We start from the raw sequence: 24,105 nt of genomic DNA on the forward strand, positions 1-24,105 counted from the left end.
ACTATTGGCCCAACTTCGTTTAGGGTTTTATATTTCCTTTCCCTTAGCAGCAAGAAACATTTGTTGTTGTGAAGGTTAAAACAAAGACAACGATGATCTCCAACCTTCCAATGGATTTTGATAGAGGAGATTATTTCTAGAGTTCCCTTAAAATCTATCAAAGTTGTGAGACTAACTTGTAAAACTTGGAGCAATTTATCCAAAAGTGACAGTTTTACGAAGATGCACATTGGTAAAGTAGGGAATGGGAGACTATGATGATGCCTCACAAAATTTGTTTAATGAGCGGCGTGGTTGACTTTGATCCATCTATAGAGGTTAGAGGTCAACTTAGTTTCCTTCATAATCAAGTGAGTGTATATGAGATTATCCACTATGAGGGTTTATTGTTATGCATCTTGAAAGATGTTACTAGGGTTGTTGTTTGGAATCCGTATTGGGAATAAGGTAGATTAACCTCCGATATTCTCACGGATATGATAGGTTCAGTTATGCTCTCGGATACGAAGATAAAGAATCTTGTCGTAACATTAAATTCTTGAGGTTTCTAGATTATTTCTATGAAGCACATGGATTTTTTTGTATGAAATCTACGATTTTGACTCGGGTTTATGGACAACTCTTAATGTCACTCTACACTGGGGTATATATTGTTCTTTCAATAGCCTTTCTATTAAGGGAAACACTTACTGACGTGGAGCAAGTTCTTGAGAACTGATATGAGAACTAAGATAAATTATCCACACAGTTTCTTCATTGACGAGGAGAAGAAAGTCTTCATGGGTTTTGGTAGAAACTATGACTCCAAAACTAACTGTCTCAAAACATTTATTCACATCATTGGAGAGGCTGGATAATTTTGGATCTCGGAGGACATGAAGACCGAAATTGTATGCAAGAAGTTATCTCTTATGTTCCAAGTTTGGTCCAAATCAAGAAACCTGCACGAGGCAAAAGGATAAAACAAAGTAGTTTAGAACAGCGTCGATTTGATCAAAACATGTTGAGATTTGCCTCAATTGAAAAGCTAGTCTAGGAACAACATATATAAGTAGGAGGATACACAAAAGGAGAAAATAATAATTTTTTTTTGTGCTCTTATATCTTAGACAGACACAGCTCAAATTTCTACAAGACCCATAGCGAAAAAAAAGTTGGCCCCAATATTGCTACATATTTTCTTAAAAATAAAAGTTTGGACCCTTTTTACTGAAGAAAAAAAAAACCAAAAAATCTGATGGACCCTATGCAAATGCACTTCCAGCACATGCACTAGGCCGAGATCTTAGATATTTTACCGAAAGTGAGGCTTATGGGGATTACACTTGTGGTCTACATGAGCAGAACATTAAGAGTGGGTCGAGTATTGGAAACCATTCAAGATATTCTTCGAAACCATAAGGGACTTCTTCCATTGTGATGCGTAATAAAGAACCATATGATGTTGTTGGCATTGTTGGTTTCACTTTTACTTTCTGTTGTGTTTTTGTAAAATAATGTTTTGGGTTGTGAATGATTGAACTTGCTTGTGACAAAAAAAAAAACAGAAATGGTGTTTTGTTACCAGTCATTTCAATTGCAGATACAATGTAACACTATCTTCACACATTGAACAGAACAAAACATAAGTTAAACAAATAACTGTTCCAAACCTGTAACCATGAATCTTGCCTTTACTTGTAATAGTGGTCAGTGGTCACTGTAACCAGGGGCGGAGCTACTTTATCAATAGGGGGGTTAGCTGACCCCTACTAATTTGCAAAATTATACTACATGTTTTTAACATTAATCCTCATGACCCCAATTAAAACTTTTATTTGACCCCACTCATCCAACTAATTTAAATACATGAAATGCAAAGGCCCAATATCTTTAAAAATTAGACTCACGTTGAAAACAAAACCCAAAAGATTAGTGAAATCTTTATAATTTACATGGGTTATTAAACGAATTCGGTCAAATTAATTAATTTTATGCCAAAGAAAAACAAAACAAAATTTTTTTTGTCTCTTTCTCAAAACATAAAAAATCTCAAATTTAATTATTGCTGTGCTAACTCAAAATATTTTTCTTTTGCCTTTTATACTTGTAGGATAAAAAATCTAAAATGTTAATTATTACTTATGAGTAAACGTAGAATACGTGCAATTGTAGAATTTTTTTAGCATTTTATAGATTAATTTGTTTGATATATTTTTTGACCCCAGTAAAAAAATATTTCTGGCTCCGCCACTGTAACATTAGCAACATACGTCATACTAGCCAACCAGTGTCTCTCTTCTAATACTCATCGAACTAAGAGAGAACAAATCCTCGTACTTACTCGTACTTAGTACTTACTCAGCTTCGATGGTGTCACAACAAGAACACAAACTAATCATTTTCTACTAGAATTGACACAAAAACAAATCTAGATACAAAATTGGCGTCGCTTTTAAGCTCTACAATGTATGGGCCTTTAGCCCAATTTGAAGCCCATACATTAAACGACGTCGTTTTAATGGCCCTGATAAACCACAGACGAGAGAGTTCTGGTTCAAAAAATGGATACTTTTGGAAATTTCCAGAAATTACGGGTCGGATTGAGAAAAACGCGTATCGTCGTCTTCATCAAAAACCAAACAAATTCGAAAACAACCTAACGAAAAAAAATCAAATCTTCGCTCTGTTAACATCTCACCGACTAGAGAAAAGCTTTTTTTTTCGAAATTTCTCTCCTTTCCAAATAAAGTTACATTTTTTTTCTTTTTTTTGAACAAAATCACTTTCTGTGATCTACAATTGTGTGGTCGTGAAATCAATGACGGAACCAGAGCGATTAGGAGGAATCTCCCTGAGTTTTCCGGCGAATGAGGAAGATACGGTAACGACAACATCACCAAAGACTCTTCCACGGAGGCTCCGTCGTCGTCTTCTCGAACCCAAGAGTCCTGTCTCCGCCGAAGAGATCGATTCCAAACTCAGAGAAGCTGATCTCCGGCGTCAGGTAAATCTTAAAGTTTGAAACTTTGGGTTAAAACAGAACCGAATTTGAAAAAAGATCATTACTTTATGAATTTTGTAGCAATACTATGAATCACTATCGAGCAAGGCACGACCTAAGATGAGAAGTCCGAGATCAGCAAGTATAGAGGAGCTTAGTCAGAGACTTGAATCAAAGCTTAATGATGCTGAACAAAAGAGGTAAAAACAGAGACTTTATTTTTTGGTAATTTAAACAACAAATGAGGAAATGTGAGGAATTAATCAAAGTTATTGATAGGTTAAGTATTTTGGAGAAGGAGCTGGCTCGTTTGGCTAAGATGGATGAAGCTAGACAAGCTGCGAAGAATGGACTTGAGCAACGTGTTGAGAAGGAGCGTGATGAGTTAGAGAGTAAGGTTGAAGAAAGGGTTTTAAAGGCTGAGAAAAATAGGATGCTTCTTTTTAAAGCTATGGCACAGCGGAGAGCGGCAAAGAGACAGCGAGCTGCACAGAGTTTGATGAAGAAAGCTGTTCAGGAGATGAGGTATAAGGAGAGTGTGCGTGCTGCGATTTATCAGAAAAGAGCTGCCGCAGAGAGTAAGCGGATGGGGATTCTGGAAGCGGAAAGGAGAAGAGCGAATGCGAGATTGACTCGGGTTTTTGGTGCTGCTAGTTCTGTGCAGAGTCAAAAGGAAGCTGAAAGAAAGAAAATGAAGGACCGTTTAGAAGAGCGGCTTCAAAGGGTATGTGCAAATACTTTCAAGCTTTTATATTTGCAATTGGACGTACTTATCATTACTTATCTGGCTTCTGGTTAGGCCAAGAAACTTAAAGCACAATATATGAAGCGAAGGAGAGGCATGGACAGTTGTTCCTCTTCAAGATCAGAAACAATGCGAAAGAACCAAGTTCATCTCGTTAGGATGTTAGAAAGGTAGATAGATTGCTCTTTTAAACTTTTGTTAAATGTTTGATTGTCTTACATCGGTGGTCTGATTGTTGTTATAAATCTCAGATGTTGGAGGAGATTTACAAAATACAAGAAATCTACTTATGGCTTGGCTAGAGCCTATCACAGCCTCGGAATCAACGAAAAATCCATTGAATCTGTGCCGTTTGAGCAGTTTGCCATTCAAATGAACTCAGTTTCTGTAATTCAAACAGTGAAAGCATTGCTTGATCGCTTGGAGATCCGACTTGCTCTATCTAAGGCATCCAATGTGGAGAATATTAATCATCTTCTTAAGCACATCTTTCCCCCAGCTCGAAGAGGAAAATCACCCAGTTCCGTGAGTAAAGGCGAGCAAAAGTCACCCAATTCCAAGATGGGATATCAAAAACTTAAAAAGATTGCGAGATATCCGGCTAGAATTTTTCTTTGTGCCTATATGATCAAGCAACATCCGGGTGCAATTTTTAGAGGAAGAGGTGAACATGAGATTGCGCTAGTGGAATCTGCAACATATCTTATTCGGGAGTTTGAACTGTTGGTGAAAATTATATTGGAAGGACCAGAATGTACCCTCCCGGACAATGTATCTTTCGAAGCTCCACGTCCAAAAAAATTCAGATCTCAGTTAGAAGCATTTGATAAAGCTTGGTGCTCTTACCTGGAGGGATTTGTAGTCTGGAAAATAAATGATGCTAAGCTTCTAGAAAAAGATATAGCCAGAACTCAAGAGCCTGAGCTGTCTGAGGTATCAAAACATATTTCCTCTCCCACAATAGTAGACAGTGGCATGAATCAGAAGCCGGAATTTTTCCCATTCCCCTCTTTTGCATTTACGTTAAGTGACTCTGTGTACATGAGCCTAAAGTTAGCTTATTATGCTGCACATTTATGAATAGCAGACCATGGAATGTCAGAAGCTTGATAGGGAGAATAACCATTTTCTTTTTTCAGCTGAAGGTATCTTCTCCAACTAATCGGGCTTTATTCGCTGAAACTGATGGAGCACAAGAATCAAAAGCACCTGCAGATTCGCATCTTCCATCTTCATCTTCACAGGGCTCATCAAATTTGTCCCCCTCTTTGAACTCTGGTAGTATTTTCAATCTGGATTACCTTTAAAGTGCACAGGTAATCTGGCAAGTTTTCAATCTAACACAAGTTTATCTAGCAGGAATTGAGGGCATTTCTACTCCAAATGTGACAGCTAATAGCATTGATGCAGCGTTGGCTAGTGAGAACGAAGTAATCGTAAATGAAATTGTCCATGACAATAGCAGTAGTTTTGCTGATAGCTTTGACCCTAATACTGGGGATACAAACACCCTTCAGGTACATAAATATAAGCTACTTAAGGCTGTGATATATTTTGACTTCAGTATTCTAATTCGTTAAGTTGCACTATAATGTTTTCGACTTGACTCATATTTCTTCATTTTTGTGATATCCCAGGTGAGGGTTAAGGAGACAATGGAAAAGGCTTTCTGGGATGGCGTCATGGAATCCATGAAACAGTCACAGCCAGACTTCAGCTGGGTTCTTAAACTCATGAAAGAAGTTAGGGATGAACTCTGTGAGATATCTCCCAAAGATTGGAGACAAGAGATTGTTCAAACTATCGATACGGATGTGCTATCACAGGTTCTTGTTACTGCAGCCTTGTCTTCCTTGTTGGTAAAAAAGATATATTATGTACTTAATGTCTTTTTTCTTGGCTTGATTCAGTTACTTGCATCTGGAAATGTCGACATGGGTTATCTTGGAAATATTCTAGAGTTTTCCCTTGGCATTTTGCTGAAACTCTCTGCTCCAGCTAATGAAGAGGAAATTAGGACTACTCACCATAAATTAATGACAGAACTTGGAGAGATAGTTCCAACTGAAGGCCATTCGAATTCGTCATATGCAATCTTAATGGTTAAGGGGCTACGCTTTGTTTTGCAGCAGATTCAGGTATGCGCATTTTTTCTTTTTCTTACTTTGTGGACATAATAATTGATCGTTTTGAGCTTTCTGAAAATGAATAGAGTAGAGGACAAGGTTTCTCAAGTAGCTACCAATTTACAAACATAATTTATCCATAATCTCTACAAGCATTACTGTAATAAACTTCTCTCATGTGATACACTGTTAACTATGACAGCTAATTTCTTTTAAGTTTTTTACCTTCTGAATAAATGAATTCCAAACCTAGGGGCTAAATCTGGTAGTGCATTTTCACGTCATATGTCCTTATACTTGCAGATTCTAAAGAAGGAAATCAGCAAATCTCGTTTGAAACTCTTGAAGCCACTTCTAAAGGGACCTGCTGGTCTGGAATATCTGAAGAAGTCATTTTCCAGTCGGCATGGTTCCCCAGACCGAGCGTCTCCCTCGCTACCATTGACAAAGCGTTGGCTTTTAAGTGTTCGAGGAGAGGCAGAGAGGGAGTGGAAAGAACATAAAGATGCTCTTTCTGCTCTCACAAATAACCACTCTGGATCAACAGGTCTCCCTTCGACCACCATGCGAACAGGAGGCAATATCTCCTCTGTTTCAAAAGTCAATACCCCTTCGTCTCCATTTCCAGGTTTGGTGTCCATCTATCAACTTAGTTATCTTTATGGGATTATTTTTGTAAGAACTTGGTTAAGCGAACACAAACCAACTGGTAGAATTCACCTGTAGAAACCAAACTTGTTCACACAAGTTAATAAATATAAAATTCATTCGATTAGTTAATGAATGGTTTAATAAGCTATTAATCCCAGATTTGGCTATTGAATGATCCAAAACTATGCAGCCACATTTCGGTGAGTGCACCTTTGCCATTTGTTGATTTAGGTGATCATAGTTGCATGCTGGTGATTTTCTGTTGCAGGAATTGAACTGTCAGAGTGCAAAGGAGAAACTGTAGATCTTCTTGTTCGCCTTGGCCTGTTAAAAATGGTTAGCGAAATTGGTGGTCTTACTTTAGAAACTGTCCCTGAAACATTTCAACTTAACCTCTCTAGGCTGAGAGCTGTTCAATCCCAAATCCAGAAAATCACTCTAGTCTCCATCAGGTCAGCAATGACAAAACTTACCTTTTGATCTCTTATTCAAAATGGTGATTAAATAATTGTCATATTAACTGCTATGTTTCGTTCTTTTAGTGTGTTGATCCTCCAGCAAACACTTGTAAGCGAAAACTCATCCCCGATTGACATGGAGACCATTACATGGACTTGCATTAACCGTCTTTACGAGATGCTAGACGCAAAACCTGATGCAGGTCTTTCAGAAATCATGGAAACACTCTCCAAACTTCTTGATTCTGACGATGCAGAGACAAAGAAACAAGTAATCGCAAACATGCTTGTAAAAAGCTTACAAGCAGGAGACGCAGTATTCACACGTGTTTCACAGACCATATACCTAGCCATTAGAGCTGCGGTTTTGGCAGGAAACAACACGAAGAGAAAGCAGTTGGTGGAAACAATGCTACGAAAAATCGGAGCAGCTTCTCTCTCGGACAAAGTCATAGAGGTTTCAAACATTCTTGTTCTTGTGGCAACAGTGTCACGTTCTGTTCATGGATTGTGGTACGAAGAATTGCTGAAGAAACCGAATTAAGAGACTAAGTGGACCAATGGACCAGTGTGTGTTTGTTTATGGTTGGGTCAAGCTTTGTAGTGTTTGTAGATAAGAGTCAGAACAACACACCACGTTTGTATTTACTATTTATAACTATTAGCTGTGAAACATCAGTAATACACTGTACCTACAAATATTCCGGTTTTCTCTATTTTGATTGATTCTAATTTAACCGAGTCTAATTTCAATTTGAACCCGGTTTGGTAATTTTGGGGCCAATACCATTTAAATTTTGGTTCCAATGACAATTCGAACAAAGTGCTGTTGGGGAAATGTTATGTCCCTACAGACAATTACTGACTAAAGGTAAAAGCTGTTTATATTTTGATTATTTGAAACTGACTGAGAATAAAAGTTAAAAAAATATATTAACAAAAGAAAACAGTTCAGCTTTGAGACAAATATTATTTAAACTTAATTCATACAGCTAAACTTTTCTTTTGTGTACACAAAACTAACTATATTTTGGATTTTGGTAGCAAACAAATACTTCCTTTTAAAAGTTCTAATTCCAGTTTGTTATTGTCAAATTTGGTTTTGCATTAATTTAGTTGTTTATATATCTCCTTTCGGTTTAGTTTGTTGTATTTAATGCTTAATGTCTACACTTAAACATCTTAAAATCTTAAATTTTAAGATAACTCAGTAGTATACGTTGTTGTAAGATTTCAAAACTTTAATGATGTTTAACCTACTCACTATAGAGAGAACTAGAGAAATTCTAGCTAATCCAACAAAATGCTTATATTATGAATTTATGATGATTTTCAGCTATCAATTTAGTCGTAAATAAAATTATCATTATTATTCCGTGACAAAATGATAAAATTTTCTTACCTCTAAAAATAGTATGCCTCGACAATTCATAAGTGGAGTCGACAATTCATGAGTGGAGTTTCATTGTCTTTTCTCCGGTTTTCGGATAGACTGTCAATGGCCACACAAAATTTGACAAGAGAATTATTAAGTGTGTACAAAAAGATTATCATATAATAAAAATATATAACAAGTTTTACCGTTTAAAGATGTTGTTAGATCAAAAGTTGAGCAGACTTCACGAGACAATATGATCACTTTATTACTACCAAAAGCGTGCTAGATTCAGATATCTAGATTCTTCGACAAGGTCGACCTAAAAACATAAGCACAAAACAATGTTTTTGATCCCGGATCTAAAAGCAACACTACTCTGTTTTAAGTTGGATAAGGCTTCAGAAACAATTAAGCCCATCAGTCAAAACATGAAGCCCATTGACAGTTTAAATGTGAAGCCCATCGACAGTCTAGCAATACACTTTCTCTCCAACGGTAACAATGTGTGTACTGTGCAAATGGCCAAAAGAGAAAACTCCAGAAAGTTCCGTAAAGCTTCTCATAATCGTTTTGATCCTCAGCAGTGGCTAGGTGGCAATGATTAGATCGCAAGCTGTAGGGTTATGACTGTGTAAAACCTAGACTATAAAAGACCTCCTAGGTTGGTCTCTGTTTTGTATCTGAGAACGTTTTAATAAAAGACAAAGTTTCAATCTTTTTCTCTGTTTTCTTTTTCTTATCATGGTATCAGAGCAGTAATACCTTAACAGGTACTCCAATGGCTGCCTATCCTGATACTTATCCTTTCCCTTTTACCAAGCAGAGAATCCGGCGTATGAGTCATGGTTTTGCACGGATCAGCTTGTTAGTTCCTAGATCTTTGGTACACTTTCAGAAGAAGCATTAGGTGGCGTCTGCACTCTAACCACTGCGTTTGATGTATGGGCCTCCTTGGAAAATGCCTACAATCGGAGCTTTATTGGTCGAGAGTTCGAGCTACAACGAAAGCTCCATCTGGTGAAGAAACAAGGTCTGTCCTTTTCTGCCTATGTCCGTGAGTACACCTCCATCTGTGACCAGCTCAGCTCGATTGGAAAGCCGATTGATGTGTCTATCAAAATCTATGGTTTTTTATTGGCCTTGGAAGAGAGTATGATCCAATCTCTGCAGTTATTCAAAATTCTATGTCTCGTACCCCGACACCAACCATTGCTGAAGTTTTATATGAGATAGAAGGGTTTGACACTCGTCTCCAGTCGTATGATGCAGCAAATGTCTCTCCTCAGGTGGTGTTTCACGCAGAGAATGTTGCTGCACATCAAGTTTTCTATACTGATAACAATAACTCCAGAGGAAGAGGTTCCTATGGTAATCGATCTGGTTCAAACCGAGGAAGATGTGGCTTCACCTCAAGAGGACGTGGTTTCCACCAGCAAACTGTCAACACTGGTTAGACTTCTCAGTCAAACTCTTCAAACACTCGACCAACTTGTCAGATCTATGGCTGTGTGGGTTATACCGCTCTCAAATGCTGGAACCGCTTCGACAACAACTACCAGAGTGATGATTTACCTCAGGCCCTCGCTGCTCTTCACGTCTCAGACAGCTCTGGAAGAGAATGGCACCCAGATTCAGCTGCTACAGCTCATGTTACTTCCAGCACCACTGCTCTCCAATCTACAGCTCCTTACAACGGTCTGGATTCAATCATGGTAGTTGACGATAATTGTCTCCCTATTACTCATGTTGGATCTGGAAACCTCTATGTTTCAACAGGTAGTTTGCCCTTTAACGATGTTTTGGTCTGTCCTTCTATCAAGAAACCATTACTGTCAGTTTCTAAGTTATGTGAAGATTATCCATGTGGTGTGTTCTTTGATGCTTATAAGGTGTACATTATGGATCTTCAAGCCATGAAGAATCAAGACGTGAGGGACTGTATGTGCTGGAGAATCAAGACTACAAGATCTTCTACTCAAACAGACAAAAGGCCACAGAAGACTCTATTTGGCATCATCGCTTAGGTCATGCTGGTCCACAAGTTCTCCAGCATCTACACAACAACAAGGCTATTTTAATTAAAAAAAAAAAAAAAAGGAGCAGCATCAATCCTTTGTGAACCTTGCCAGATGGAAAAAAGTTTAAGTTTGCCTTTTTTAGTTTCAAAGTCTGTTTCAACTGAACCACTAGCTCGAATTCATTGTGATTTGTGGGGTTGTTCTCCTATTGAGTCTGTACAGGGATTCAAGTTCTATGTGGTGTTTATTGATGATTTTTCCCGATTCAGTTGGTTTTATCTTCTGCGTTTAAAGTCAGACTTCTTCGATATCTTTGTGTTGTTTCAAAAACAAGTTGAAAACCAATCCAACAGGAAGATTAAAATTTTTTAGAATGACGGTGGAGTTGAATTTACCAGTCTAAAGTTCAAGCAACACCTTGCTCAATGTGGCAACAAACATCAACTGTCATGTCCATACACCCCACAGGAAAACGGCTTGGCTGAGCGCAAACACCGCCATATCATTGAATTGAGTCTCTCCATGATGTTTCACAGTCGTGTTCCTTTGCAGTTGTGGGTAGAAAGTTTCTATACGGCCAACTACCTAAGTAACTTGCTGCCCTCTGCTCCGCTCAACTTTCAGACTCCTTATGAAGTTTTGTTTCAACAAAAACCAGTCTACACTTCATTGAGAGTCTTTGGCAATGCCTGTTATCCATGTCTTCGGCCTTATACGGCTCATAAGTTTGAACCAAGGTCGCTGCAATGTGTCTTCTTAGGCTATCATGCAGCTTACAAAGGTTATCGCTGCCTCTATCCGCCTACTGGTCGTGTTTACATCAGTCGCCATGCCAACTTTGACGAGAATAAATTCCCTTATCAAGATCAGTACAAGCACTTGCTTCCTGCATACTCCACTCCTCTGCTAAAAGCATGGCAAGCTGCTACACCTGCTGACTTAGCTCGTCAGGATCAACAACCGACTGTGTCACTATTACCTACATCACCAGATCAACATGCAGCACCAAATCAAGACTCTGCAACTACTGGTAATACTCTTCTGGAAGAATCAGAGGAAGAAAACCAGTCTGAACAGAATAATGTTGGCATTCAAGAACCAGAACAGCCTGTCAATACTCACCCCATGGCAACAAGAGGGAAAGAGGGTATCCACAAGCCTAATCCAAGGTATGCTCTCATAACAAGTCCTTATAGACCAACTGAACCTAAAACTGTTGCTGCAACCTTAAAAGATCCTCGGTGGACAAATGCAATGGAGGATGAGATGGAAGTTCAAAATGAAAACAAGACTTGGCATCTAGTACCACCAACACCTACACTGAACATTCTTGGTTGTAAATGGGTCTTCCGGATCAAGTTAAATGCAGATGGCTCTCTTGATAAATTCAAAGCAAGACTAGTGGCAAAAGGCTTTCATCAGGAAGAGGGTGTTGACTTTCTAGAAACCTTCAGCCCAGTTGTTAGAACAGCCACTGTCAGAATTGTTTTTGGTGTTGCAACTGCAAAAGAATGGCCTATTACTCAACTTGATGTTAAAAGTGCCTTTCTTCATGGAGATTTACATGAACACATATGGTGCAGCCTCCTGGTTTTGAAGATCCCAAGCATCCGTCATATGTATGCAAGCTGGATAAAACAATTTACAGCTTAAAACAAGCTCCTCGAGCTTGGTTTGATAAGTTTAGTACATTTCTACTTGAGTATGGATTCATTTGCAGCAAAGTTACGTTGATCCCTCTTTTATTTGTTTATCACCACAATGACAAGACTTTAGTGCTGCTACTCTATGTGGATGATATCATTCTAATATGCAGTGATACAAGCTTACTCAAGCATTTGGTGGAGTCTTTCAGTCAGCAATTTGCCATGAAAGACCTGGGATCTCTTCATTACTTCCTTGGTGTTCAGGTTCAAACTACCTCAGAGGGATTATTTCTCAGTCAAACAAAGTACACTGAAGATATTTTATATCAAGCTGAAATGTCTTCATGCAACCCTATGGCCACTCCCCTGCCATTGCAGTTTCCCGCTTCAAACAGTGATGATGAGCTCTTCCTTGAACCTTCATATTTCCCCAATCTCGCAGGTAAGCTCCAATATCTCACATTGACAAGACCAGATATACAATTTGCTGTCAACTTTGTGTGTCAAAGAATGCATTCACCAACCATGTCTGATTACGGTCTACTTAAGCGCGTTCTCTGATATCTCAAGGGCACAACAGCATTTGGTCTTCGCATCAACAAAATAAGTTTTCCTCCAGTTCTTGCATATAGCGATAGTGACTGGGCTGGCTGCAAGGACACTAGAAGATCAACAACTGGTTTTTGCACCTTTCTCAACTCCAATCTCATGTCTTGGAGTGCTAAACGTCAACAAACTGTCTCCAGGTCCTCCACAGAGGTTGAATACAGAGCCATGGCTAAAACAGCAGCTGAACTGACTTGGATTGCTTCCCTGCTAAAAGATCTTCATGTTTCTCAAACAGGTCCAGCAATTCTTCATTGTGACAATTTATCTGCAGTTCATCTGACAACAAATCATGCCTTTCATGCAAGATCGAAATAATTCGAGACAGACTGGCACTACATGAGAGAACGTGTAGCTCTCGGCTTTATAGAAACTCGCCATGTTCTAGCAGCCATGCAGATAGCAGACATTTTCACAAAGTCTCTCCTGAATGCACCATTCGCAAATCTAAGGGACAAACTTGGCGTTGGTCTGCTACCTATCGCAAGTTTGAAGGGGAGTAAAAGCAACACTACTCTGTTTTAAGTTGGATAAGGCTTCAGAAACAATTAAGCCCATCAGTCAAAACATGAAGCCCATTGACAGTTTAAATGTGAAGCCCATCGACAGTCTAGCAATACACTTTCTCTCCAACGGTAACAATGTGTGTGCTGTGCAAATGGCCAAAAGAGAAAACTCCAGAAAGTTCCGTAAAGCTTCTCATAAACGTTTTGATCCTCAGCAGTGGCTAGGTGGCAATGATTAGATCGCCAGCTGTAGGGTTATGACTGTGTAAAACCTAGACTATAAAAGACCTCCTAGGTTGGTCTCTGTTTTGTATCTGAGAACGTTTTAATAAAAGACAAAGTTTCAATCTTTCTCTTTGTTTTCCTTTTCTTATCAAGATCAAGTACTAATCTATTAAATACTTTTCTTACCATTAAAGTTTGAGGAAAAGAATTTTGTCACTTGAGAGAATCTAACTCTTTTTTTTTGTTGAAATATTAAATTGATTTATCAACAAAAAGAAAAATAACTACAAGAGTTTGAAAGTGTTTGGAAACCATACGTAAGAGCACTTCCAATGGTAGTGTCTCCATAAGACATCCATAATAAAAATAAATCAAAAATAAATAAAAAATAATTTTTTAATCAAAAAAGATGAGACATTTTGAGACACGTTTTTCATTTGAGAGAGAAACTCTCTCTCGCATACAAATACTTCCTTTTAAAAGTTCTAATTCCAGTTTGTTATTGTCAAATTTGGTTTTGCATTAATTTAGTTGTTTATATATCTCCTTTCGGTTTAGTTTGTTGTATTTAATGCTTAATGTCTACACTTAAACATCTTAAAATCTTAAATTTTAAGATAACTCAGTAGTATACGTTGTTGTAAGATTTCAAAACTTTAATGATGTTTAACCTACTCACTATAGAGAGAACTAGAGAAATCCTAGCTAATCCAACAAAATGCTTATATTATGAATTTATGATGATTTTCAGCTATCAATTTAGTCGTAAATAAAATTATCATTATTATTCCGTGACAAAATGATAAAATTTTCTTACCTCTAAAAATAGTAAGCCTCGACAATTCATAAGTGGAGTCGACAATTCATGAGTGGAGTTTCATTGTCTTTTCTCCGGTTTTCGGATAGACTGTCAATGGCCACACAAAATTTGACAAGAGAATTATTAAGTGTGTACAAAAAGATTATCATATAATAAAAATATATAACAAGTTTTACCGTTTAAGATGTTGTTAGATCAAAAGTTGAGCAGACTTCACGAGACAATATGATCACTTTATTACTACCAAAAGCGTGCTAGATTCAGATATCTAGATTCTTCGACTAGGTCGACCTAAAAACATAAGCACAAAACAATGTTTTTGATCCCGGATCTAAAAGCAACACTACTCTGTTTTAAGTTGGATAAGGCTTCATAAACAATTAAGCCCATCAGTCAAAACATGAAGCCCATTGACAGTTTAAATGTGAAGCCCATCGACAGTCTAGCAATACATTTTCTCTCCAACGGTAACAATGTGTGTGCTGTGCAAATGGCCAAAAGAGAAAACTCCAGAAAGTTCCGTAAAGCTTCTCATAAACGTTTTGATCCTCAGCAGTGGCTAGGTGGCAATGATTAGATCGCCAGCTGTAGGGTTATGACTGTGTAAAACCTAGACTATAAAAGACCTCCTAGGTTGGTCTCTGTTTTGTATCTGAGAACGTTTTAATAAAAGACAAAGTTTCAATCTTTCTCTTTGTTTTCCTTTTCTTATCAAGATCAAGTACTAATCTATTAAATACTTTTCTTACCATTAAAGTTTGAGGAAAAGAATTTTGTCACTTGAGAGAATCTAACTCTTTTTTTTTGTTGAAATATTAAATTGATTTATCAACAAAAAGAAAAATAACTACAAGAGTTTGAAAGTGTTTGGAAACCATACGTAAGAGCACTTCCAATGGTAGTGTCTCCATAAGACATCCATAATAAAAATAAATCAAAAATAAATAAAAAATAATTTTTTAATCAAAAAAGATGAGACATTTTGAGACACGTTTTTCATTTGAGAGAGAAACTCTCTCTCGCATACATATGTCACTCCTAGATTGGTTTAGCAATTTCTTTTTAAATTCAATTACTCTAAGATTTATAATATCAATTAAATAATTTATAAGTTTTTATTTTTTATTTTTTATTTTTCTACAATTCATAAAATAAAATTATCTATAAATCAAGCTCCATTATACAAAAGTTTAAATTTTTATTATTATTATTTTAATTGATATTAGTTAAGGTTAATATAAATATAAATTAATATTTTTAGTTAATAAAATACTACTCCCTCCGTTTTCGAATAGTTGTCGTTTTAGAGAAATTTTTTTGTTTTTAATTAGTTGTCGTTTTCAGTTTTTGATGCAAAATTTATTACTTTTTTATTTTTTATACTCCCTCCGTTTCGTTTTAGTTGTCGTTTAAGGTTTTCGCACACAAATTAAGAAAATCATTAAATTTTTTGTTTTACCCTTTATTAATATATTTTTTAATTTTTTTATTGGTCAAAACATTAAAACATTAATGACAAAACATGAATTTTCACCAAACATTTGCATTGAAAACCTAAAACGACAACTATTATGCAACAAAATTTTAATCCTAAAACGACAACTAAATTGAAACGGAGGGAGTATTTATTTTTATTATGCAACTTTATTTACTATTCGTTAAATTATGTTTAGGTAGATAATTAATGATATTTTTATATTGAAAAACTAACAACATTAATAGTTTCTTAATTTTTGTGCATATAGTTAAAACGACAACTATTCGAAAACGGAAGGAATATAATATTAGAAAAAAAATCTGAGATGAATAATCTGATATTTTGTCAATATTTTGATATTTTGATAAATAATGTGTTATCTTATGTCATTATTTACAAAATGTCCAATATAATTAAAATCTATTTGATAAAATGATGTGTAATTTTAATCATATTGTTTTACAAAATTTCTAATATAATTAAATGATATGTTTAAAATTTAATATAAAATTTTTATTAAAATATTAATTTTATGTACAAGACTATCCTTTTTGGTTTTTAGTTTTTATTTTCTTGAATTTTCTGTTGTTTAACTGCTCTCAATTCAATAACTCTTCTCATTTTGTGTTTAATATATCTTTATTATGGGTTTATATGTTGTTTAAAATTCAATTTATGTTTAATTGTGGTTTTAAAAATAATAGTCTCTTTAATATATTATTTATAATGAATAGTACTATTAATTAATGTTTTAAATATTATTAATATTCATTATATTATTTACTTCTATAGAAAATATAATTATTTTGTTTGAATGACTATATTTAAGATATAATTTGATATGTTTAAAAATATTTTTGAAAAAATAAATTTAATATAAAAATATAAATATTATATTAATGAGACATCCATAGAGATATCTCACCAATGGAAGTAGAATTTTAGTGTGAGTTTCTCGAAATAAATTAAACATAAAAATATTAATATTATATTGGTGAGACACTCTATGAGTGTCTACCATTGGAGATGCTCTAAGTGCTAGAAAGACAGAGCATGTGAAACAAAACATTCGAATATAATTTTATAAGGGTTCAGGTCCATTATCACTTCGGAAGAATATTGCTTTCGGTGAAAGAAAAAATTTATATAAACATTCTAAACACTAACTATGATTTATCAACCTTCAACATAGTGAGATGAGTTAAAAATTGTAGCCCCTACTTCTAAGTTATCCATTTGAAAGGAAAAAGTTAAGGGAATTATATTTATGGGTAATATTTAATCAAATTTATATTTGCACTATGGATAATATACAAATTATTAAACAGTATATTTGAAAAGTGAAACTTAAATTTAAGTGGTTCCATTAACTAAAAAACACATGTGTGATTAGAATTTAGACATTTCTCACAAATAGCACAAAAATAATTTTTGTTTTCAAAAATAGCACATATTTTAAAATATTCCACAAATAGCACAAATTTAATGTTAAAAGATGATATGCTCAAATTTCCTTAGAGATACTCACTCAAACAAAAGATCATTGTAACGCTTAAGGGTCAAATTTCCACGAAGTATTTTTGTTCACACAATTGATTTCTAGTTTTCAAATCAAGCTAAATAGAAATTATTAAAATTAAAATAGCAGAGAAAATAAAATTAGTTTTAAATTCAGATGGAGAAATAGTTAGGCTCAAGGAATTTCTTAGGATAATTCAGAATTGCATATTAGATAAATTGTTAGAAACTAATTAAGAAAAATTCTAGAACTCGAATCACAAAAGGTAAAATCGATCGATTCTCGTTGCATGAATTTATTATGTCTAAAATCTAGAATTCCAAATCTCTTTGTAAATTCCAAAATCTAGATAAGTATTAAAAACATGTGTGATTGGTTCATAAAAAGCCCTAAACCAAATCTCATTAAGAATACTCACCTAAGATACTCAGGAAAAATCACACTCTCGTGCTAATTAATCCTAAGATCAATTTCTAGGTAGCTAATCCAGAATAAGAAATAAGAACAATCCTAGATGAAGAACTCTGTTGATTTATCCTAACAATTTAATCAGATTTAACAATCCATCATAAACCTTATGTGAATCCCTAATCCTAACAAGCAGACTACTCAAACATGATCAGAGAAAGAAAAACATGTTTGAATAGAATTGCATTAAAAAATCAGTAAGAGATAATAGTTAAGAAGATCTTATCTCTACAAGTACTGAATTCTGAAATCAAGCTCTCTCCAATTCTTTCTCAAAAGGTGTTCAAGCTCTCAAAATCCAAAGATTGCAAAAGATAAAGATAGACTTAAAACAATGACCAAATTTTTTATTTATAAGCTAATAAAAATGTTCGGGGACTAGGTTGCAAATACAAAAGTCTTCAGAGATGATTATGTAATTTTTCAAAACTTGTTAATTCTTATTTTTTGCTGAAGCCGGCGAAAATGTTGACCAACACTAAGTGTGGTGTCGATCGACACTTGCACCTAGATTCGGCACCACATTCGTTTCTTCAACTTAACTCTATGGTTTCGTTCCAAAATTCTCCATTATCACCAATCCAGTCTCGATCGTGCAAAATTCTGAAAAACTTAAAATTAAAGGACTCTAAAAAAAATGAAATACTCTATAACTAAAACTTATATCAAGGTATAAAACCGTAAAAACTATGATATATCCAAAAACTAAAATATCCTTGCTTAAGAAGGTCTTACTTAATTATTGGAAATAATTAAGTAACAATTGGGGAAACTTTATTTAATTGTTCAAAGCTTCCTAAATAATTTGTCTTAAAAAAATTCTATGAACTAGAGTCAACAATATTTAAAATGTTTTAAATTAATTCACTAAGTTGTTGAAAACAATTCAATATTACATTCATAAAAATGTAATCTCATGTTACTATGATGTGATTTACAACTGTTAATTATTGAAAAACTTCTTAGATAAACACAAAATAGTCATTGTATCAACAACTATTAATATTTTTAAAATTTTGTAAAGTATGTGCTATAATTGTCTATAAAACTTATTTTGAAGTTATTTTAAGATATTTTAAGATATTTTAAGATATTTTACTTCAATTTCTATTTAATTTAAGATATTTTAAGATATTTTCTTTTAATATCTATTTACCACCTAAAATTTGTGGCTCTTTTATTATTTTTATGTTGTCACATTTATTTCAACATTAGCCAAGACTTTAATGTTAATGTAATAATTATTTGTTTGAACTTTGAGTACACTTTGTAAGTATAGAAATTGATAGAGATAAAACGTATTACACATGAAAGAAGCATCAGGAAAAAAAAAAAAGTTTTTTATATAAAATAAGATAATTGCTATACTACAATGAGAAAGCACAGATCGTAATCAATGTAGTCAAACCCTTCATTTATCATTCACGTTTCTTTTGGTTTTATTTCTGTTTATATTAATACCTATATATATATAAAGACAAACGTTATATAACAATAAAACAAAGAAAATAGTTTTTCATTTATCATCCCTAATTTACAAAAAAAAATAGTAGCTTTATTTTGTTTTGATACATTGATCATGACCAAGATATCATGTTCTTATTTCCTCATACTAATGCTTGTTTTGTTAGGTAATTTCATGTTTCCACTTCTAAACATCGAAAATTAGTTTTCGTCTTTACATTACATAACATATCCAAGCGTGTACACATATATAGTTTTACGTCATAACATATGGTATTTTAATTTTTTTAGGTTTTTCAATTGTTGAGTCTAAGGGAGATAGGCGTTGTACTCTAATCATTGATCTAGCTCCATGTCACCATGTACACTGTCGTCTAAACTGCTATGCGGAGCGCAATGGAGTTGGAGAATGTATTGCATCAAAAGTTGGTAGTACTCCTAATTGTGTGTGTACTTATGATTGTTGACGAAATATTTTTTAAGTAATAATATTTTATAATTAATAAAATAAATTTCTTAATCTATGTGAATAATTTTGGAAGTTCTTCGGCCCTTCTTATATATATGATTGAATAATTAACTTTGAAAATATTCAGAAGATTCGAATCACTTTTTTTGGTATTTAAAACAAAAATCACGGCCATGTCCTAGGTAAAATTAATTAACTGAAGGTTTTAAATATATAATTAATCTTAAAATTTTAAATAATCAATTTTCTGTAATTGTTGATAAAAAAAATATGTTCATGAAATTAAATATATAATTTGCCTAATCTGTATGAATATAATTTTCAAAGACCTCCATCATTTTTAAAGTGCTTCTGATGAATACTTTATAAAAAAATGCATAATATTTCGATTGTTTTTTTTTTTTTACATTGTTTTCTTTTGTTTTGTTTTTGTATAATTAGGAGATTCTGGGACTAGGCCCATATATCCTCTTAGGTAAGGGACTAGGTGACTTTCCAAGTGTCACTCGAATCGACGAATTTTAGGGTTTGCTTGAGAATCTTTACCATTTGAACTATATACAGCGTTTTTTCTTTGTTTTTTGCATCATCATTCGTAAAGTTGTTGGATGATTTTAACAGTTTACAATAATCTACTGTACGTATATAATGATTTTAACATTTTACAAGACAACATGTATATAATGAATAAATTAATAATTCACAATAAAAGGCGATTCAACATACATTATAAATTAGCAACATAAAAAATCTTATGGGAAGGATCAAAATTATATAGTCTTAGCTAGTATTTAACATCTTAGCTTAAGTAAACGCACTTATCTCTAATTAGTCAACCATGAAATCAAAAACATTTTATGACAAGGTTGCTAATTAATATTAGATTAAACAAATAAATTTATTTCCAACTTAAATTTATATATCATTTTCACTTTCATGTAATTGATGTTTGCCAATACTAGCTTATGTTGTGAATATCATATATCTTAAAAAATTTATCCACGAGATTGCTAATAAAAACTATCATCTCTGAAAGATCCCTTAAAAGTAGAGCTAAAGCTTAATAAACCTCATGACTATAAAAATAGCATCTCTTACGAAATATAACTCGAAATAAGAAAATATGAAATCAAAAGAAAAAAAAAGAGAGAACCTCTTGAGGATTCTTGTTATTATATCTTTATATTATATTTATCTTCTTGAACAAGCTCCTATTTATAATGGAGAAGAGAGGATGCTGAGTCATACTTTTGTTGAAAAGACAATCACAAGTGTAGAGGACAAACAATAAGTGGAGAAGGTGTGTTTACAAGTGTTACTCCTTCAGGATTAGTGTCCATTTTATGGACATGTGTATATGTCATGTGTTGTGATAGAGAATTACACTTGCCTCACAATATTCTTTCTTGACTATCTATCACCTTTGACGAGTCACGTACTGCATTGTTGAAAACATTATCACAGAAAAACTCCTTGGGATCAAAACCTTGATAACGGAAAAAGAGCACAGTCACGTAAACTCTCCCTCGAAAATATATATAACCATTGTATTATAGGTCCCGTATATGACACATTCCGATACTATAAATATGTTTTCTGAATGTGGTAGTCAAAAACACTTTTGTGAATAGATCTGCTGTATTTTCACTTGAGAGGATGTACTAAATATTGACTTTCTTGTTCTTCTCGAGTTCTTGATTGTAGAAGAAGCATCTTGAAAGGATATATTTTGTTCTCTCGCTCTTGATATAACCTTCTTTGATTTGGAAAACACATGCAACATTATCTTTGTATAATCTTGTGGATTATTTTCTGATAAACAATATTTAAAGTGTTTTAACTTAAATCACTAAGTTTTTGAAAACAATTCAATATTACATTCATAAAAATGTAATCTCATGTCACTATAATATGATTTACAACTGTTTAGGAAGTCCTTTACAACTGTGATTTACAACTGTTTCCGAAGAAAAATACTACTATAATGTTATTTACAACTGTTTCGGAAGTCCTATAATTGTCCGTAAAACTTATTTTAAAGTTAATTTAAGATATTCTTCTTCAATTTCTATTTACCACCTAAACTATGTGACTCTTTTATTATTTGTATGTTGTCACATTTATTTCAAAACTAGCCAAGACTTTTATGTTAATGTAATAATTATTTGTTTGAACTTTGACTACACTTTTTAAGTATAGAAATTGATAGAAATAAAACGTATTACACATGAAAGAAGCATCATGAAAGGAAAAGAAAAATTATTTCTATGAAATAAGATAATTGCTATAATTTTACTACAGTGAGAAAGTGCAGATCGTAATCAATGTAGTCAAACCCTACAATTATCAACATTCATTCACGTTCCTTTTATTTTTATTTCTGTTTATATTTATACCAGTATATATAAACACAAACGTTACATAACAATAAAGCATAGAAAAGATTTTTTTATTTATCATCTCTAATTTATGAAACATTAGTAGCTTTCTTTTGTTGTGATACATTGATCATGGCCAAAATATCATGTTCTTATTTCCTCATACTCATGCTTGTTTTGTCAGGTAATTTCATATTTTTTACTTCTAAACATCAAAAATTAGTTTTCATCTTTACATTACATAAACTATCTATGTGTATATATATAGTTTTACGTTATAACATAGGGTATTTTACTTTTTTAGTTTTTTCAGTTGTTGAGAAGGTTAAGGGAGATAAACGTTGTACTCTAATCATTGATCTATCTCCATGTTACCCTGATGATTGTCGTCTAAACTGTTATGCGGAGCGCAATGGAGTTGGAGAATGTATTGCATCCAAAGTTGGTAGTACTCCTAATTGTGTGTGTACTTATGATTGTTAAGGGGTAATTTTTTATATAATAATATTTTATATTTAATAAAATAACTTTCTTAATCCTTTTTTTTAACGCCTAACTTCCTTATTCTATATGAATAATTTTGGAAGTTTTTCGGTCCTTCTTATATATATGATTGAATGGTTAACTTTGAAAATATTCAGAATATTCACATCACCTTTTTGTTATTTAAAAGAAAAAACACGGCCATATCCTAGGTAAAAAAGTACATTATAGAAATTAAATAAATAATTTGTTTAATCTATATGAATAAAACTTTTAAAGATCCCCATCATTTTTAAAGTTCTTATGATGAATACTTTTAAAAAATGCAGAATATTTCATTTTTTTATTTACATCGTTTTTTTGTTATTTTTTTAATAATTAAGAAATTCTGGGCTTGGGTCCGTATATCCTCTCAGATCAGGGACCAGAACCTTTATATGGTCTCTTCCCAAGTGTCTCTCAAACCGACGACCTCTAAGATTTGTGATACAAGTCAAATTGATCCTAAAGCCTACTCTCTCAAATAAGAGATCTATTGCAGTACTTAAGGGTCAAATTCCACAAAGTTATTTTGTTCACACAATAAGTATTAAGTCTCAAAATTATGCTAAACAAAATAACTAAAATTAAAACAAAACAAAAGCAAGCAATGATTTCAGGTGAAAAGATCAATAGATTAAAACGTCAGATTTAGGGAAATTCTCAGGAAATAAACTATTAGTAAATCTAGCAAGTTGATTAGGATTATTTAGTGAACCGTTCTTGAACTCAAATCACTAATGAATAGCTAACCACCTCTCGATGCAATAACTAACAAGCCTAATATCAGTAATTCCACCTCTCGATGCGAATTCCTAGATCTAGACTAGCATTAACTACAGGTTTGATAAGTTCACCTTAGTAGATAGGCCGATTCTTATTACACACCTATAAACCAGGCTCATCTAAAGTAGTTCCAGTAACAGGTGCCCTCTCGGATCAAATACCTATTATCCTAAGATCATGTTCTAGTTAGCTACTCTAGAACAAGCATTAAGAACAACCTAGATGAAGAACTCTATGGATTAATCCTAACAGATAATTGATTTACTAGTTCATCTAAATCCCTAATGGGAATCCCTAAACCTAACAGGGAGATTACTCAGACATGATTAATGAAACAGAAAACATGTTGAATAAATTACAAAATAAGAAATTAAAAGAAGAAAAGAGTTTAGAATAAATCTTCTCTCTAACAAGGTATTGAATCTCTGAAAAGTTGCTCTCTCCAATTATCTTCCAAAGGGTTCAAGCTCAGAGAAATACAAAAGCCAAAGACAAGATAATGAAATAGAAAAACCCTAAAAACTATATATAAAGTCTCAAAAACGTGTAGGGACTAAAATTGCAAATAGGGAAGTCTTCTGGGTAAATTCTTCGGGCTTTAAAACTCTAAACCGTCGAGACTTCTTGCTGGGCCGTGTTTGGTGTCGAGCGACACCAAGGTGTCGGTCGACACTCATGCCTTGGTTCGAACCGAATTCGTCTCTTCAGCTCCAAATCTTCAGTTTAGCTCCAGAATGATTCCTTTTCTCCAATTTCGTCCCGAACGTGCAAAAACCTGAAAAGACTCAAAAAGACACTGGAAACAACAAAAAGACTCTAAAACTAACACGTAAATCACGGTTAAAACCAGTAAAATCCGT

The 24,105-nt window shown here is 33.7% G+C and overlaps 3 protein-coding genes and 1 pseudogene across 5 annotated transcripts; all 4 read left to right on the top strand.

Moving 5' to 3' along the window:
• The first annotated feature begins 92 nt into the window (after positions 1-92).
• Positions 93-803, top strand: LOC110227692 (annotated as a pseudogene).
• A 1,758-nt stretch (positions 804-2,561) lies between these two features.
• On the top strand, positions 2,562-7,716 carry LOC9310630. 2 transcript variants are annotated; one of them, XM_021021423.1, is made up of 12 exons: positions 2,562-2,986; positions 3,065-3,183; positions 3,263-3,707; positions 3,783-3,898; positions 3,980-4,661; positions 4,868-5,006; positions 5,085-5,245; positions 5,366-5,554; positions 5,639-5,866; positions 6,158-6,482; positions 6,774-6,957; positions 7,048-7,716. In XM_021021423.1, the coding sequence occupies exons 1-12, from the start codon at positions 2,801-2,803 to the stop codon at positions 7,505-7,507; spliced, it is 3,234 nt and encodes a 1,077-aa protein (XP_020877082.1). In that variant the 5' UTR covers positions 2,562-2,800; the 3' UTR covers positions 7,508-7,716. The 2 variants fall into 2 exon arrangements, with proteins under 2 accessions (XP_020877082.1, XP_020877083.1); XM_021021424.1 differs by having other exon boundaries at positions 2,563-2,986; positions 5,088-5,245.
• Positions 7,717-19,205: 11,489 nt separating this feature from the next.
• LOC9308503 (defensin-like protein 155) lies at positions 19,206-19,557 on the top strand. The gene is made up of 2 exons (XM_002872388.2): positions 19,206-19,257; positions 19,382-19,557. Exons 1-2 carry the CDS (start codon positions 19,206-19,208, stop codon positions 19,555-19,557), a joined length of 228 nt encoding a protein of 75 aa, XP_002872434.1.
• A 2,512-nt stretch (positions 19,558-22,069) lies between these two features.
• LOC9308504 (defensin-like protein 155) lies at positions 22,070-22,462 on the top strand. 2 transcript variants are annotated; one of them, XM_021020868.1, is made up of 2 exons: positions 22,070-22,121; positions 22,242-22,462. In XM_021020868.1, the coding sequence occupies exons 1-2, from the start codon at positions 22,070-22,072 to the stop codon at positions 22,418-22,420; spliced, it is 231 nt and encodes a 76-aa protein (XP_020876527.1). In that variant the 3' UTR covers positions 22,421-22,462. The 2 variants fall into 2 exon arrangements, with proteins under 2 accessions (XP_020876527.1, XP_002872435.1); XM_002872389.2 differs by having other exon boundaries at positions 22,251-22,462.
• The last annotated feature ends 1,643 nt before the right edge of the window (positions 22,463-24,105 follow it).

The sequence above is a fragment of the Arabidopsis lyrata genome (assembly GCF_000004255.2).
Source record: "Arabidopsis lyrata subsp. lyrata unplaced genomic scaffold ARALYscaffold_6, whole genome shotgun sequence".
Taxonomy (NCBI): Eukaryota; Viridiplantae; Streptophyta; class Magnoliopsida; order Brassicales; family Brassicaceae; genus Arabidopsis; species Arabidopsis lyrata.

Coding starts and splice junctions, on each gene's coding strand:
- LOC9310630 (XM_021021423.1), top strand. CDS start 2,801: ATGACGGAACCAGAGCGATTAGGAGGAATCTCCCTGAGTTTTCCGGCG. Junction 3,708..3,782: donor TAGAAGAGCGGCTTCAAAGG/GTATGTGCAAAT, acceptor GCTTCTGGTTAG/GCCAAGAAACTTAAAGCACA. Junction 5,007..5,084: donor GTCCCCCTCTTTGAACTCTG/GTAGTATTTTCA, acceptor AAGTTTATCTAG/CAGGAATTGAGGGCATTTCT.
- LOC9308503 (XM_002872388.2), top strand. CDS start 19,206: ATGACCAAGATATCATGTTCTTATTTCCTCATACTAATGCTTGTTTTG. Junction 19,258..19,381: donor ACTAATGCTTGTTTTGTTAG/GTAATTTCATGT, acceptor TAATTTTTTTAG/GTTTTTCAATTGTTGAGTCT.
- LOC9308504 (XM_021020868.1), top strand. CDS start 22,070: ATGGCCAAAATATCATGTTCTTATTTCCTCATACTCATGCTTGTTTTG. Junction 22,122..22,241: donor ACTCATGCTTGTTTTGTCAG/GTAATTTCATAT, acceptor TTACTTTTTTAG/TTTTTTCAGTTGTTGAGAAG.